This window comes from Anas platyrhynchos, chromosome 10, assembly GCF_047663525.1.
Source record: "Anas platyrhynchos isolate ZD024472 breed Pekin duck chromosome 10, IASCAAS_PekinDuck_T2T, whole genome shotgun sequence".
Classification (NCBI taxonomy): domain Eukaryota; kingdom Metazoa; phylum Chordata; class Aves; order Anseriformes; family Anatidae; genus Anas; species Anas platyrhynchos.
Window position 1 is genome coordinate 17762448 of NC_092596.1, and position 16869 is coordinate 17779316.

Below are 16869 nucleotides of genomic sequence, written 5' to 3' on the forward strand. Positions count from 1 at the left end.
GGCTTTTGTGGTCTCTGTCACTCCTTCTAGATCATTCTTCATAACAGATATGATCCCATAGTTGCAGCAACTCCAGAGAGACAGAATTCAGGGCTTATTTTCATTTGATATTGGACAAGGTTCAGGCACTGCACATTGCTTCTTCTTGCCAATGCCAGAACTCAGGAGCAAGGCAGGGTGAAAACCTCACGTTCCCTGAAGGAGGGTTGAGAGGTGCTCAGTCCTCCTACTGGGAGGAAGAAGGTGGCTTTGCTGAGGGAAAGGGTGATGATGAGAGCACTGAGGGCTGCAGGGCCCAACACGAAGCAATAGCAGACTGTGTCCTCCCTTACTCCATCCCAGGGCTGAACTGCTCCAGGCAAGATTACTTATCTGCAGAAGGAAAGGGTTGAATACTCCTACTGGCAAGAGCCTGGGAAAATGGGAAAGCAAGTATTCACTTTTCACCTCAGAAAGCCTTTACACCTTCTGAAAGCTGAAGACATGACGAAAATCAGCTTGGAAGATTAAAAATGTGATCAATTAAAATCAAGTCAGCATAACCCTCATAATGTGATCCTATTTAGAAACTTAACATTACAGGAGCCATTATTTATTGAACTAGCGAGCCCCTTTCAGGCAGCTGTTGGTCCAGCTTAAATACGAGGTTGAACACACCCACAGCACAGATCCTGAACCTCCTCAGTGGTGTCTCATGGCCAAGCTTTCTGGCTCTGAACATCTCAGACATGATCAGCACAGAGGGCCGTACCTACGTTTCATATTGCTCATCTCTATTATTCTCCACTGGAATACAAAGCCTTTTTCAGATCTGAACAATATACGAAGTTAAAAGCATCTTACAGTTCTCCATGATTTCAAATACAGCTTCTCCTCCCCTTTCTTTAATTTTCTAAAACGCAGAAATACACATGTATTAACATAAGCGAATCAGGGAGCTGGGCTAATAGGACTGATTTGGTCTAGAAGAAAAGTGTATAATTAGCGTGCCAAGTAACAGTACTATCAGTGTTGACACAATGCTTGGAGCCCCAAAGGGACATTCAATATGACAACATAAAGGCTCTGAATTTCTGCTGGTGACAAAACAGCGTGTGCACATGGAGCAGGCAGAAAAGCCAGCCTCCCACATAATGTGCTCAAGTGTCCTACCTTCTCCTCGCCCCCGGGATCAGCTCTGCCAGTCATCCCATTGCTAGGGATGAAGATAACAAGCCATTGTCAAGGGCAACCGTGAAGCTGCTTGTTTCACATTAGCATCCTTAACATTTTCTATCTAATCAGATTTCCTGTTGGTTGAGGAAAGCTGCCTTTACTCATTACCAGCTGCTATCCCAGATTTCCCTGTCCCCTTCCCCACTACAGGTTTTGCCATGCTTGCCTGCTTTTTTGTGTAAAAAGGTTATGCATGCCTGGAGGGAGACTAAATGTTACCAAAAAAAAAAAAAAAAAAAAAAAAAAAAAAAGTAGAAAGAAAAAAACAACATGAAAACAGAACTGTGGGCAAAAGGCCAAGGCTCTTGATTATGTGACTGTGACTAACCAATGGGTGTTTTTAAAAAAACATTTCTCTCATTATTTTCTCTCCTCTGGATGCAATAATACAACTCAAATTAGTTTTCCAGGAGCAGACTTCTTTTTATGTAACCATGTTTTATACAGATAGCAGCAGCTTATGTTTAAACTATTTAAGAGAACAAATAGCTGCAAAATGTACTTCAGATGGCCCTTCTCCTGCTAGCAGTGTATTCCTGGCTTAAGGGAAGCTACAAAAACACCCTGTGTTTTGCTACAGCTTCGATGTAACTGTAAACAATGCTCAATGCCCACAGGACCTCGCATCCAGGTAAGGATGTCAGCTCCTCTTGTTTTATTGCATTTGAGAGATCCACAGCATTTGTAAACCATAGAATGACTTTAAGAAAACAGAGCTGAAATGATGCAGAATGAAGCATAAGTTCATCTTTTAACTTAGTCCAGAGTTTTTCATAGCATTTGGAAATGCAGCTTGCTATGTGAAGAGCAATCCAGATGTCACCCAACTGGCATGGGGCCCAAATGGAAATTTCCATGTTTTGGAAAAATAATATAAATATATATATATATATTTAATTTCCCATCGTTCTTCTATTTTAACTAATAGATGTAAAAGGAGACTGTTTGCCATAGTTACTGGACCAAGAACAGTTATATGTCCTGCAGGTTGATATCGAATATACCAGGCCCCAATTTTTTTGCTGCGTATTTGAGTATTGTTCTGGGTGTATTTGAAGCACAGGGGTGTTGTGAAAAATTATGAGACTGTCTAGAGGCAAGTTGGGCATCAGGAAGAGAAGAAACTGAGACAAGTTAATTTAGGAAATAAGGATCTATTTTGTTTTTAGAAATGAGTCTGAGATACGAGAAATAAATCTGTTGGGTAACCTATTTCAAATACTAGAATGAGGTGCTGTTTAAGTGTTTCAGCACATAGTATTCTCCAAACACTCCCACAAAAAGCCAGGAAAATCTTTTACCTGACATCATCATACATGCTTAGCAGATCCAAATCCTGAAGTGATATATGAGATGGCCCAAGTACTCACCCTGTGTGAAAGTGTGGTTAAAAAGTGTAGAGAAAAAATCTGTCATCTAAATAAAACATTTAGATGAGTTGCAGTGCTAGAAACATGCAGGATTTACTTTGTGTTCCTATGTCATTACTCAGCAGGTAAAGAAGAAAAACGTACATTTTTATATTCACTGCAGAGTCTTTCAAGTCTGCAATGTTTCACATAATCTAAGTAAAATGCCGTCATGGAATTTTCATAATGGCTACCTTCCCATACCTTTAAAAATGTGAAAATTATATTATGGTAACAGGTTTAAACTTTTCCTTTTTTCTTTTTATCATTCATCCACATGGCACAACTGAGCTGATGACTGTTGGGTTCTCACTAGAAGGTATTCAGATAGGGTTTCTTCCAGCTGTTCCATTGACTTCAACAGACTGTTTTTGTGTTTACACTGATACCTCAGTTTAAATCATTTCATACTCATACTTTTTCAGCTTCATGCCAACGAACCACTAAGGATGACACACGTCAGCCTTTCAGGGGGGTCTAACACCATTGCCAAACCATTTGCAGATTTCAAAGAAAAAGACCCTACGTAATCTGAGCTGCAGGAGAGACTAAAAGGACTCTTAAACAAGTATTTTGCTTATGTTAAAAGTGTCTTTCACAGAAACATCTGTAGAAATCATGCAACATAAAAATTCCATTCAAATAATATCTGTATGAATTCCCATAAAGTCAGCTAATTGTGGGGCAAGTGGCCGTGGCTTCTTCTGCCTTGTCTAGTGATGCAAAATTCCTGGAGAGAAGGAGGGATAAAGGAGGGAAGGGGAAGAAACATTCATCCTCGTATACTGCAGTAAAAGATGGAAAGTATTCCTCTTGAAACGAAACATTTTCAGTAAGAATGATTAACAATACCATATGCCATGGAGGAAGGAGTAACAGCTGCTGGGGATAGAGAGTATGGAGATTTATGGAGAATCTAAGAACAACTGTTGGCTTTCAGGCAACAATTCAGCAGAACTGATGCTCTCTAGGTCTTCACTTTGAGCCTGTACCTTGCAAGCTTCTCCCAACAGATCCTGAAATTCTCAGTGTTGAACCAAACCATGCCCCCAGGAGACTCACAGTCTGGAGATAAAATGCCTTGCACAAATCCTGCGTTTTCCTCTTGAACACGCCATTAGTATGTAACTTGTTTCATCCACTGAAAATGATAGTAGCTAAGAGCTAGTCACTAGGAGAAATCCAGCTGTCAGTAAGTAGTAAGTCCCACTGAAAGAACCACCAGCTTCTGCTGGAGTTCCACATGAGCACAAAGGAGATGTGAAATACAGTATATGGGTCAATGAGGTCAACTTTAGAGCCCAAATCTGTTTGATACAGAATATCCTTGACTTCACAGTTCATGCAGAACCTTCAATTTACAAAATACCATTTGCCAGTGTTGCTGAGCACCTCTTGCAGCTCAGTTGTCATCGTCTTCCTAGAGATCTTTACATGAGCAGTTCTGGGCTCATAATTTACTCATAAACAGAAATCCTGACAGATGATAGCAAATTCATTATATTTGTTAATCCAGAAGAGTGCTATGGGATTCAGCTTTAATTTTTTGAATTCAGAATTACAAAATCAAAACCCAAGTCAGCCCCAGAACTGAGAAGAATTAGATGTCACATTTTCAAAACCCAATTTTAAAATTCAGCTGCAACATCACTGTAACAAACAAAAAAAACCTCTCCCCACACCCTACATCAGTGTTTGTGTCAGACTGAATATTTCTGGTGAGATGAGAAATGCCATTTTAGTGTTTCTTTTTTTTTTTTTTTTTTTAATAAAAACACAGATCTCCCCAAAATATTTCATCTTAAAATACATCTACCAGCAGTAGCATTGCTTGTCTTGGCAGATACTGAAGCTTTTGCAAAAAGTAGAAGCCTTACCATGTGGAATATGGAGGCAGTAATGAAAAACACATAAGTAACAATAAAGAAAATATTTCTTTAAATATAATAAAAAATAGCTAAATACACTGGACTAACAAGTTAAAGATATTGATACCTCATTAATAATTTCATATTAGTTAACAAAGCATTAGAAAAAAACATACCTTTGCTTTATCTGAAAAAGAAAACATTCTGCTTATTTTTTCTGCTCTGCATGCATTTTATTTTCCAAAATGCAACCAGGCGTGCATTACATACAAACTTCATCCTGCTTTACTGAAGTACAGCTGTCATAAGCATTCTCTAGAGCTATGCAGAAGCCTTATGGAGTGAAAGGTGTTGGGAACAAGCCGAATCTGAGCCTAAGTGCCATTATTTTCAGCAAAGTGCAGCTTCAGAAACGTTACTGCAAAGAACCGACTTGGAATTGATGCTGTTTAAGTAGCAAGCAACTTTTGGCAGCCAAAAAAAGGGCAGTGTGTAATGATGAGAGCTGAAACAAACAAACTTTATTTAAGAAAAAGCAGCGTCATTTTACTTCTCATCTAGAATGATACTGTACATAGCTTGTATATAGTGTCCCGTGATAGCTGAATCAGACACTAACAGGCAAGCAAAGGGGGACATGGAGTGCATCACGCTTCCTGCATCAGTTGCACTGCACTGACACAGGCTGGAAAACACACAGCACATTCTAGGGACATACATGGAAAAATAAAAATAATAGAAACAAACAGAACATGGATCCATAGTGCCACAAACCTTCCGGCTCTGTGTTCTCTTTGAGGTGCACTTGCTTCAGTGGACAGCAGAAGATTTCGTGACACTTAGCACGAAAAGGGGACTCTTTTTTCTTTAATTCCGCAGATTGGATCGAATCTTGCCGTAACATAATGTACTCCTGAGTGCCAGGGGGAGCGTCATCCATAACTGTGGTCACCACATAACAAAATGAACTCAAGTTAGAGCTTGAGGAAAGCAATCTAGAGAATTAAATCAACTACATAATGTCAGGGTTGGGGGAAGAAAGGAGGGGAAAAAAAGGTTTATAGGAAAGAAAATACAATTTAAAGTGTTAAAGTATCTTAGTCATGATGATAGAGGGGTGAGGGGAAAATATTTACTTTCATAAACAATTCTTCTCATAAACATCAACAATTTACATTGTTTCATGCAGCTTTTATAAATAGTGGAATAACTCTTACAAAAAAAAAAAGAAAAGAAAAGAAAAGAAAAGAAAAAAAGCATGCTGTTACTGCCTAACCATAGGCAATCTCTATGTTAACATCAGGGATTAATCATTCTGCATATGCAGGTAATGCAACATCAGTATATCTATTCCCCAACATAAAAAGAACATGCCTTTATCAGAATATGTAATTATACAGAGTTTCTCAGAGCAAGGATAATAATCCAGTGACATTTGACTTGATCATTATTTTCAATGGGTAGAAAAGTAGATGTACAAAGAGAAAGCACATTAGTCTTTATGATGGTTTTCTTGTAAAACAGCAAGTCATCTTTTAAAGTTGATCTTTTAAGTCAATACTGCCATTAATAATATACATGTACATGACATGCAGTCTGAAATGTTTTCTGAATGGGGTTAGAGTATTAAATGGTAAAAAGATAAAATGAATAGCATACAGAAAGCTCCAGCTACCTCAAAGTATTACACTACCAGAAAGAATTAAAACACTTTTCCACTATCTAAAAATTGAAGCCTTAATAATGGAGACAGCAAGATCCCCCAGCTTACAGCTTTAAGGAACAGATCATCTCTCAAGAACAAAAATTAAATGCTTTTTTGAAGGACAGTCTATAACCACTACTAGTTATGCACAATGTGATGCATAGCTATAGAACTACATCCAAAACTAAGCTGAGACTGTACAACCATATAGCAAATAAATAAAATAAATAAATCCGAAGATTAAGAAAAATCCCAAAGATCGAGAAAGTAACCATTGACAAGCTAGCCTATAATTGCAGATGTAGCAGCACTATATAAATTTATCTGGTTCTAGAAGCGCTGGCTGCTAATTCAAGCAATTTAACTGTTTCCTAAATATCTGCAAATGAATAATCACTTTTAAGAATTATCAGATCAATTTAAACATGGGTCCCTTCAAACAACTATGATCCCCTTACATTTTCATTCTCTAGATTTTTCTTTTATTCTCCCATTAAAAAGACATTAGTAAAAATCATGTATAGGAGATAAGTGATTCAGCTTGATAGTCTTTCCACAGTGGGCAGTCACCTTGATTGAAGACCTCATTAATCTGTATGAGACACTTGTCACCTTAGTTGTTGTTGCTTCATTAGACTACACACAGCGCCAGTAACACAGACTAATAATCTGGATGAAGTATCATTAAAAGGGATGTATAAGCTAAAAGAAAAGCACGAGCTGTTAAACAAAAATAATAAAAAAAAAAGAGTAGTAGGTCACTGGAGCACAAGGTCTGGGTCACCGGATAATTGCTCCCTTAACAATACTAGTATTACTTGGGCTTGTTTGAAGGTTACATATGCATTCATGAAACGTACTGACAGCCTGGAAACTGAAGGGAACTTGCTGGGAATGATCACTAAGAGTTAACACCCAAGACGAGCCAAAGATCAACAAGCCTTGATGGGTCACTCCTCTAAGAAGTCACCACGCAGACATTGCTATGGCTGGAGTTTGCACAAAGCCACCAGTGAGCTGTGTGCAGTGACACTGACGTCAACAGCGCAGGAAGCCTACGGCGTGTCCCTCTGACATTTGCAGGGATAATGTGTGTTGAGAAACATGAACAGCCAGCAGGAGTGAAATGCACAGCTACCTTCTGCCAACAAGCTGGCGTGTCCCACTGTCACAAGCAGCCTCAGGCAAGAGGCACGTCCCTGGGCTGACCCTGTGAGAGGCAGAGTCCTTCCAGAAGTCCCACTCAGCTGTGGGAGCTGGGGGAATTAATCACAAGGCTCAATGCTGTGTGGTGCTGGATCACCACTTTTGTAAAACAGTTAAAAAAATAATTTTAAAAAACATGCATAAAGCAGGTTAGCAGCTGCTTGATAGGGTCATTGAGGAGAATGAAGTACTGGTCCTTTACCAGTTTAACTGGTCCTTTACCAGTCATGCACATACTCTGACCACCTGCAGACAGATTTATTTGTGAAAAAGACATAAAGAGAGACACACCGTCAATAAATGGAGAATGTGTTGAAATCAGCAAACACACCTCAGGTTACTTGAATACAGAGTAGCAGAGCCTTGGTTTTGAGGAACATCATAGCACTGACATCTGGAGCAAATACTAGGAACCACAGCTCTAATAAAGCCTTAATGCCGGGATGATGTATGGGTAACATAATTGATGTCACTGTTTTGACAGGAACAGCTAAAACCTTTTCTTAACATGATGAATGGCCTCAAGTCAGACTGAGAATTTATGACAAAACTAGGAAAAAACCCTAACCCCAAAGCCTCATTTCCCTGCTATGATGACAGCCAGGCACCCTCATGGAGCCACTGAAATGACAGCACCAGGACCTCAGCTACGGGTGCAAACAACCAGCCCACAGGGAAATTTCAGCCACACAGAAGAATATAATGCAAAAACCTCCAAAAACCTGATGTCCATTTTTGAGGACTAAAAATAATCAGTGTATAACCATAAAAGAGTCATTATTCAAGATCTGTGAATAAACCCTTTAGAAATGAGAGAAATATCACCAAAGAGTCTGGTATGATTTTGCTAATGGGATAAAAAACATATACATGAAGCAATCACACATACACCACAGTAGACAACAGGCAATACTTTTTAGGGAAGTAACAAAAATCCAAAGTGGTATTTACATACTGTGCAATGTGGAGCAGATGACATTGTGATTTCTCTATGGTACCCTTCATTACAGAGTCTGTGCTAATTGCAGGACCTAGGATATGCTTACACTCACAGTCAGTAAGTGACTGTTAAGTACACACTTACTGACCACAAGCCAGTGTGAAAAATAAATAAATAAATAAAATAAATAAAACCCACTTCCTTCTTCCTGCAAGCCTTACTGAGGGAAAGGAAAGCCATCCTTAAGATGGCCACCGGCACCAGGATGTTTTTCAAGATAAATTCAGACATGTTTATATTATACAAACACACCAGCTAAACACTGCTGTTTTATGTCTTTCTTTCATGTCCAACTTCATTTTAGTCATGTCTAGAATTGCCAGAAACCATAACATCAAGTCTGTCCATAGGTCTTGGCTCTGTTTCCCACTGAATATTCTCTGATATAATTCAGAATGTAATAAAGCTGTACAGAAACATTTTTCCCTAGTCTTTACATGGAAAGGTGTCAGCTCTGCTAACTAAATGTTGTAGCAACCATAGGGTGAATCTGTTTTAATAACCAGGCACTTCCCTGCTCCTGTTAGGCTGTTCTTGCTGTACACAATTTAACATACAAATTTTGTACTTCCAGGGATCTGTTTTGACTTCCCTCCTTGAATGACCTGTGACATGGTTTTCCTCCTTCAGGTTCCCTTATTTATTTATTTTTTAGTCTGATTAGTTTTACATGCTATGAGCCTCAAGATACTTACACTTGCAATAGACAACTTTTTTTCCTGGCATTTCAGAGGGACTGAAATCACACTTCTACATCAGACCTTCAACCCATGAACAGTATTAGAGTGCCTCTTAAATCACACTTCCACAAATAGAAGAAAAATCCCTTCTTTGGCATGCACGCACACACACACACACACACACACACACAGAAAAAGCATTCCCCCAACACAACTCTTTTGGAAGAACAATACGAAGAGCAGCACACACCTCATGGCTGCTGTCTGTCAGGTTGTGTTGTAGAACATGATAGCGATGCTCACTGAGCACCTCCTTCATCCTTTGCCTCCCTTACCCACAGAAAACAAAGAAAGGTCAGGAGTGAATTGACCTAGGACTCTGAGGATGTTTACAGCTATGTAAGAAATGGTTTGCTTTTATTTTTTTCCCCCTTTTAGAAAAAAACAGTAAGATGTCAGGTTGCTTTCTTTTCCTTGCAAGGACAAACCTTAAAAAAAAAAAAAAAAAGAAAAAAAAAAAGCTTGATTAAAGTCAGTGTTTGCAAAACAAGGAATAGGCAGAAAAGTGGGGTATTTTTCTGTAATAACATTTTCTGCATTGAAGTAGTTGATGAAAAGCTCTCGGGTATATATGCGAGAACAATTCCCTCAGCTTCTTTTCTTTGCCACTTTGTTTTCTCCCTACTTTGTCCAAGCTGAAGTGATTTTTATTAACCACCTTAACAATATAATGAACTTAGAGCACAAAAGGTAATTAAAAAATAAAATTCTATTCTGGGGTTGTGATACACTCAAATCCACATAATGGTAATGTAGTCTATCCATTTAATTCCCCCGCTCAGCTTTGCCAAAATCCCAATGAAATACTCTCACCAAACAGCCCTGGGACTTTAGTGTTACAAGTCAAACTTATTTTTCCATCTTGTGTTTAGACGCTTACAACTTCTAAGTTTGGTCAACACTGATATACAATTTTTCATGATGAAGATAGGTGCAACAAGAAATACAAGCTGCCACATTTGCTAACGTTAAATCACAACAAGCTGTTTCTTGAGTCCTACTCCTTTCATCCTACTCCTTTCTACCCAATACATGACCAAAATCTGACACCAAACTGGAAACACACCAATTCCAAAGGTCAATAAATAAATAAATAAAATTAACTTGTGGAAATTGTAACTTTTACCTTGAATTTCCTCAGACGATATTTGAAAGTTAGAGCTCCACTTGAACAGAACTCTCATTACATCTGGAGGCTGCTGCTGGACAGAGGCTGTGACGCTGACAGGTTGCCAACAGCACGATTTATTCACTCCTCTTGCTGGGAAGCAGCACCTAGTCTTTTGTTCTCAAACCAATACCATAAATTTCTTTTCTGGCAACTATTTCTCTGTGCTTATTTTTGAATTGATATTAAAAGGGCAGTTCTATGGCATGCATAAAAGTGCATAAATTTTGAGATGGGTAGTAGCTGTCTGGAAGAGCTCAGATACTTACGTTATTGGGAAAGCAAATTTCTTGTCTAATTGAGGACTTTTACTACCTGAACTAATGACTTTTCATACTACTGATCTAAATTAGATTGTACTGGTTATTAGGAGTTGAGGCTTTTGAGATTCAACAGTAGACAGTCTAAGAGCTCTCTTTGGTGGAAGAGGGAGGATAAACTACTATTTACAGCATAAGCATCACAGGAATATCCAGAGTTTACTAGTGGAGTCCAAGTAATAATCCTTATGGCAAATACAACCACCAGCCCCTGCTGCGATTGCTGCATAAGGCAGAGATTCCTAAATATTCACTAAATTAGCTGGTTCAGATACATGAAGGAGCAGTCTAGGTCACAGCAGTTACCCATCTAGTGGGCAGGTTCACAATCCAATATCAACCGTAATTTTTGTTCACTTTCCCTGCACCAGCAGCCAACAATGCTGGCTCACATCTCATCCAAACAGCCCAAAACTGCTGCAATCACAGCAGAAGCTGCGGTACAAGCACCCCCAAAGATTTCTGCCAAATCCTAATCCTATTTGGAGGCTGCACTGTTGGACTGAAGCAAAGCAGCGAGCAGAAATTCTTTCTGTATAAGGTGTCAGGAGAGGATGGAAAGACACAGTCCTCCTGCTAGCCATGAGCAAGCATGAGCAAAGCAGAAGGTAGAATTTGGCTTATCAACTGTGACACCCAAAAAACAGGAAAAAAAACCACTTAAATCAACTTCAGTGCATCCACAGGTGGATTTCTCCTGTCCAAGACAGAGTTCCTCCCTGCTATAGATGGATTATCAGTATTTATTGCACAGTCATTCCCTACACAATCAATAAAGTCCTTATTAGAGAACCAGGAACAGACAAAGTGAGCCAGAACAATGTAGTTAAAACCTGCTTTAAGCAAAACATTTCATTTTGAATTAATTCTTAAGGTTTGCACAACCCTGCCTTCACCAACATATGAGAATATTTCACCAATGGTTTTAGGAAGCATTTTTATTCTAATTTGAAACTGCTTTCCATTGTGAAATATCTTAATTTTGAAAAATAAAAAAAATGTCTTACAATCAAAATTGAATGCCTTTTTCAACATGTTTCTTTCAGTTTGAGTAGGAATTTCTAAACTTTTTGATCTGCTGAAAAATTCTGATGTGTTCTCTTTGGGTCAACCGCATAGAATAATTTTTTCAGATCTTCCAAAAATATTTGCACAAAATGCTCCCGCTTGACCTAAAAGAGTAATTGGATTTACTGTTAGCAGTAATATGCTGTTATCCTCTAAAAAGACTAGACGAGATAAGACTGTATTTAGATCTTTGTGCATAATAAAGACAATGACATCCAACATCAAAAAATTCTTGATAAATTCTAAGAATGTGCCTGCTCTTTCCCCTGTGGAAAAGGCACTAACATTTCCGCACACAGCCTAATTTCCTAGCTGTTCTGGGCATTCATCTACTAACAAACAGCTTTTGATTAACTTAATCCGGCCACTCTTCAGTGTTGCAGCTGCCTACAACTGTTATCCTACTCCAGTCTGGGAGAACTGCAGTTTCCTCTCCAGATGCTGCTCGGTGATGCTTTCAGCCTCCAGCATCTGAGCTGTGCTAAAGATGCATGCTCCTGCTCCTCAAGGGCTAAGCAATGTCCACAACTTACTCTGCACTGGGCAGACCGCTGCCTTCCCCTCCCCAGCCACCAGGATCTGTAGTTTTGCTATGCAAGACATGTGCCCACTCGTACTCAGCTCTGCAGCTCAGTTTACCACTTTGCCACGCTTGCCACTGAATGAACAAATATTGCTTCCTTGCCTACTCAGAGTGGCTTTCTGCTTTCCCCATCTGCTAAAATAAACGCAAGCTGGCTGCTTTTCAAACAGGTGGGCTGCTCCATGCACCAGTGCAGACAAGATAGTAATTTACAGTGCGCTATTCATTTCTTCTGGAACGCGTATCAAGAGCCACAGGCACATGGGCCGGCATATGGCAGAGCTGTAAGCACACCGCACTTCATGGAGAACTGGGGACACTTTATGGAGAAGCAGGGGTGGGCTCAGGGGAGGACACTGAAACGGCAGTTGCTGTTTGGGCAGCTTCAGAAGCTGAACAACACATCCTGATTGCATAGTCACCAAAAGACGTGGCATCTTCATATCAAGTTCTGGCTGCCATCAAAAGCACCAGAGAAAAAACAAGGAATGCCTCTGTGTCTACGAGAAAATCCTCACATTGTGGTGAAAACCAAACAACCAGAGAAGGAGGTGGTAAGGGAACTGCTAGAAAGGTCCAGTGATGAGTGGGAAGCTGACAGTTTATGAGAGTGCTTTGGAGAGCTGTAGTTCACTGTTTATGAAATACTAGAATGTTTTTGTGCAACGCAACTTTAATAAGAATTTAATTATTAATCTAGCCCTATTTGGAGCTAGGAGAATAGCTTCAAATGACAAAGGAAGACAACAGAAATGGAAACGCCTGTAGCTTTTTCTTGCTATTTATAGAAGATCTATTGACAACACCAGGGCTACAAAGGAGACAAATTTCCCTTGAGGTGAAGAGAGAAGAAAAAAAGGAAAAAAATAAAAAAGAAACAACATAAAAACTACCACCAATATAAATCAGAATCATACTGGAAGAGCAGAACAAGGAAAAGGAGCCTGCAAAAGGCAACAATATCCTCAAATAGAAGACTGAATCCCTCCTGGAAATCTGAAAGAAGGATCAGCTGTACCTCCTGGGAAACAGAAGATGAACAGCAGCAGTACAGTCCTCAATGACTGTTTCAGAGGCTCTCGACTACTGCAGCTCTTGGGCATTTTGCTTGGAAGAAGGGGACAAGAACAGAAGCACCATTCATGAAGGGACAGGTGACACCTCCCAATTATTTGCCTCATTTACTGTGGATAAACAAAAGGAAGGAGGCAAGAAATGAAGTGTTTTAAAATTCAAACCCATTACAGAAAGAACTGTTCTGAGAAATGGCCCCAGAGGAAATCTTTCAAAGCAAAGTGCAGAAAACTAATCAGCAGGAGCAAAAACCCTTGGCATGCCAGGGAGAGGAGCACAGTGCACTGCCGCCTCCCCGGGAGGTGCTGGGCACCTGCACACTGCTCTGCTTCAGCACTGCTGCCCAAAGGCCAGGCGGCTGCTTCTGGCCTGAGCCACACACACAGCTGCTGCATGAATGGCATAAAAATCATTGCAGAGAAAGAAAACCATCTATTCTACCTGAAATTAAGCAACAGTCTGCACTTTAAGAATTGAATATTTTTTTTTCCCCCAATACTTTAAATGCCAAGAATATATAAGTTGGGTTTGTATACAGACAAACACACGTTGTTTTTAAATCAGTCAAATGAAAGACAACAGCTTTTTCATGATGTTTTTTTCTCATGCTAAAATTTTAGTTATGTTACCTCCATCCACAAGTGATTTCTGCAAACCAAGAAGTTTTGCAGCTAATTATTTAACCTCTAAAATACTACTCAACTGTAGTCTCACTGGAGTCGTGCACACAACCAGAGAAACCTCTGCCTGCACTACCGTTTCTATTTACCTGGGTAGTACCTCTGCTGGAGCACTTTCCCCAGCCAGCAGCTCTCTAAAACCCAAGATGTGACTGAAAAATGCACCTCAAGTATTTTGACAATTAACCAACTTCTTTTCCTGTCTGGCCCAGGAAGTGTTAAATCATTATATCCACTTAAATGGAGTATCGATTGAGAGTCATGTGCAACAATACTCACAATACTGATTTTTTTTCCTCCTCCCCTCTTCCTGAAATAAAAGAAACAAATTTCTGAAACTTCACTTGGCAAAGGTTTAACACTTGTGCTTGAGAGAATTCCCCCCACCTTCCTCCCTTACCTAAAAATCCCTTTGGGCTTTACTCAAATCCATGTACAATTACACTATCTCTGTTATACAGCATGGTTACAATGAACTTGCTGCACATACACAGAGGGGTTTTGCTTTTCACTGTAAATCGATTTAGCCAGCACCAAGCCAAATCAGCAAAAGATTAAACTACCTGTTTTCCTGCTACTGTCCACCTTAACGATCATGCTTGCAGGGTCCAGCTGCATATTCAGTGTATTGAGTCCATTTTCAACCACCCAACTTCCTTTTTTACAATATTCTGGTGCTTCCACATAGTGGACACCACAGCCACCAAGTACTAGCAGCCTAATTGCACCAGAATTGCTATGATTTCCATAAAGATTGACTAATATGATACATTACTTTATGTATAAATTAGTGTCTTTCAACTCATTGTACAAGACCGTATGAAAGAGAAAGCTAAAGAAGTGATCAGCTCTGGGTCACTGACACCAGGAATGATTTTGCTACCCTGATGTGAACAGTAAATGTGCAGTGACTTGGTTAATGACACCACCCTGGCAGAGCAGGATACACATGATGAAGACTTTCACTGTCCATTTATTCCAGCTTGAACAGACAGGAGCTCACAGCAAAAACCTGAGCTACCTTCAACACAACAAGTATGATGCTACCAGCTCCTCCCTCTCCAAATGAACTGCGGGGACAGTTTTTGGCATCATCTGCAAGCAGGCAATGAATAAGCAAGACCTTCCATCTCCCCAAAATAGGGAAGCCAATCTGCCCTGCTTATGCACACACTGGCAGTGGTACCAAGGCAGGCTGTCTAAGCATGCCATTACAAGGTTGTCTTTTCTCCCCCTACTGTTTTAAGCTGCCTTCGCTCAGAGAGGGGCCCTGGTTCCACACAGCCACTCAATTCACTGAGCAGGTGTCAGCAGTGAGGGAAGATAAACTGAGAAAGCTGCTGCTGGCATAGCTCGGAGTATATTTGAGATTACATCTGTGTACCCCCAGGTGTATCGAGATGGCTGCGCACACAACCTGGCACACAAAAGGGGCAGCATTCTAGTGCAAAACTTGATCTGAAAGGAATTTCAATATCATGTGTTTGCAAGCTAGCAAAAAAAAAGAATAAGCAAACAAACCACCACCACCACCAAGAGGTACTTGCTTAAGCCAAACTGTAAATAACTCACATGAACAATCCTGGCTTAGCAAATTGCTGTTCTGCTAAAAAAAAGTCTGTCCAAGGCCAACATACCTTGCAGTTGTTCAATAACTGAGTGACATGTCACCAACAAAAATGGCATGATGAAGAGGTAGTAGAAAAGAAATGCATCTTTTAAAGACCAGCACACATTTCCACACAACTTAGCACAAAATTCAAATGTTGCCACAGGTGATCAGCTCAGGCAGCTGCCACCTCACAAACATGCACAGCTACCATCCTCTGCCAGACATAGGAGATGGTTTTGCAACAGAATATTCTACTCAGTGCATAAATGAGCTCCCATAAACATTCAAGCAGCAATAAACTATTCAGAATGAACTTTTTCAGAAAACAAATGGCAAAATGATCAAGGTAAGGCTGTTCTGGTAAAGCAGAAATAACGGTGGTGTTTATTGCCTCTGTGTGCGTATATTTACACCACATTGCATAATATGCTTGCATTGTTGTTCATCAGTGTAAATGACAAAGTAACTCAAGACAGCAAGCACAGCAGAGCTCTAAGAAAAAAAAAGTCACATTTCACATTCCAGTGTGTGAAGTAACTATGGCAGTCCTCTGGCTTGTAGCACCATATTGAAGTTAGTAGAGACAATTTCAGAAAAAAAGATATTATTTCAGTACTGAGCTATAAATTAGCTTCTAGTGTTCTAGGATGTAGCAAGTGTTTTTTTTTTTTTTATTTTTTTTTTATTTTAGTGGAAGAGAAAGCTGCTCTTTCAAACTGAGTAAAAACATTGTGTACCACAGACTGGAGTTGGGGAGCTGCCTCTAGGGATACCACGATCACTTTTTGTACTGCTTTGAAACCATCCCTATTAGAGACAAATCGCTGTTCACATTATTACCATATTTATGCCTACTGGGCCTTTACATAGCTCAAAATAAATTAAAACATTTATTCTGACGTTGGTTCACACACTTTAAAATGTGGAAAGGATTTTATGTTGCTGTAAGTGCCCAAGACTCGTGGATGTGACTAGTATCATCCCCAGTTACATAGCAAAAATTCAAGAAAAGCTTCAGAGCAATTTACAATAGCTGAAGATTTGTCCCATACAATTGTCAAAACAAGTGCTTGAGTATGTAGGTCCTGCAAACACTCATTACTGAGCATTGTGCTGCTTTGGACAGTTCAATTTTGCAAAGAGCGTGCTCAGCAGTATTTGCACGGTTCCTAATCACCGGTGGTAGGAGTCTTTCTATTGCTCCTTGCCCTGTATGCTACA

At 39.8% G+C, this 16869-nt stretch overlaps 1 protein-coding gene across 4 annotated transcripts in view; it reads right to left on the minus strand.

The window, feature by feature from the left end:
• The window catches only part of FGF13 (fibroblast growth factor 13), a 296980-nt gene that overhangs the window by 103747 nt on the left and 176364 nt on the right, over nucleotides 1–16869 (minus strand). For 3 of the 4 annotated variants that reach the window (XM_072043132.1, XM_072043133.1, XM_027465297.3), the window contains one exon: nucleotides 5267–5434. The exons of the other annotated variant lie outside the window; for it this stretch is intronic. In XM_072043132.1, the coding sequence (XP_071899233.1) occupies nucleotides 5267–5432 (166 nt within the window). In that variant the 5' untranslated portion in view covers nucleotides 5433–5434. The remainder of the gene's footprint in view (nucleotides 1–5266; nucleotides 5435–16869) is intronic. 4 annotated transcript variants of the gene reach the window in all.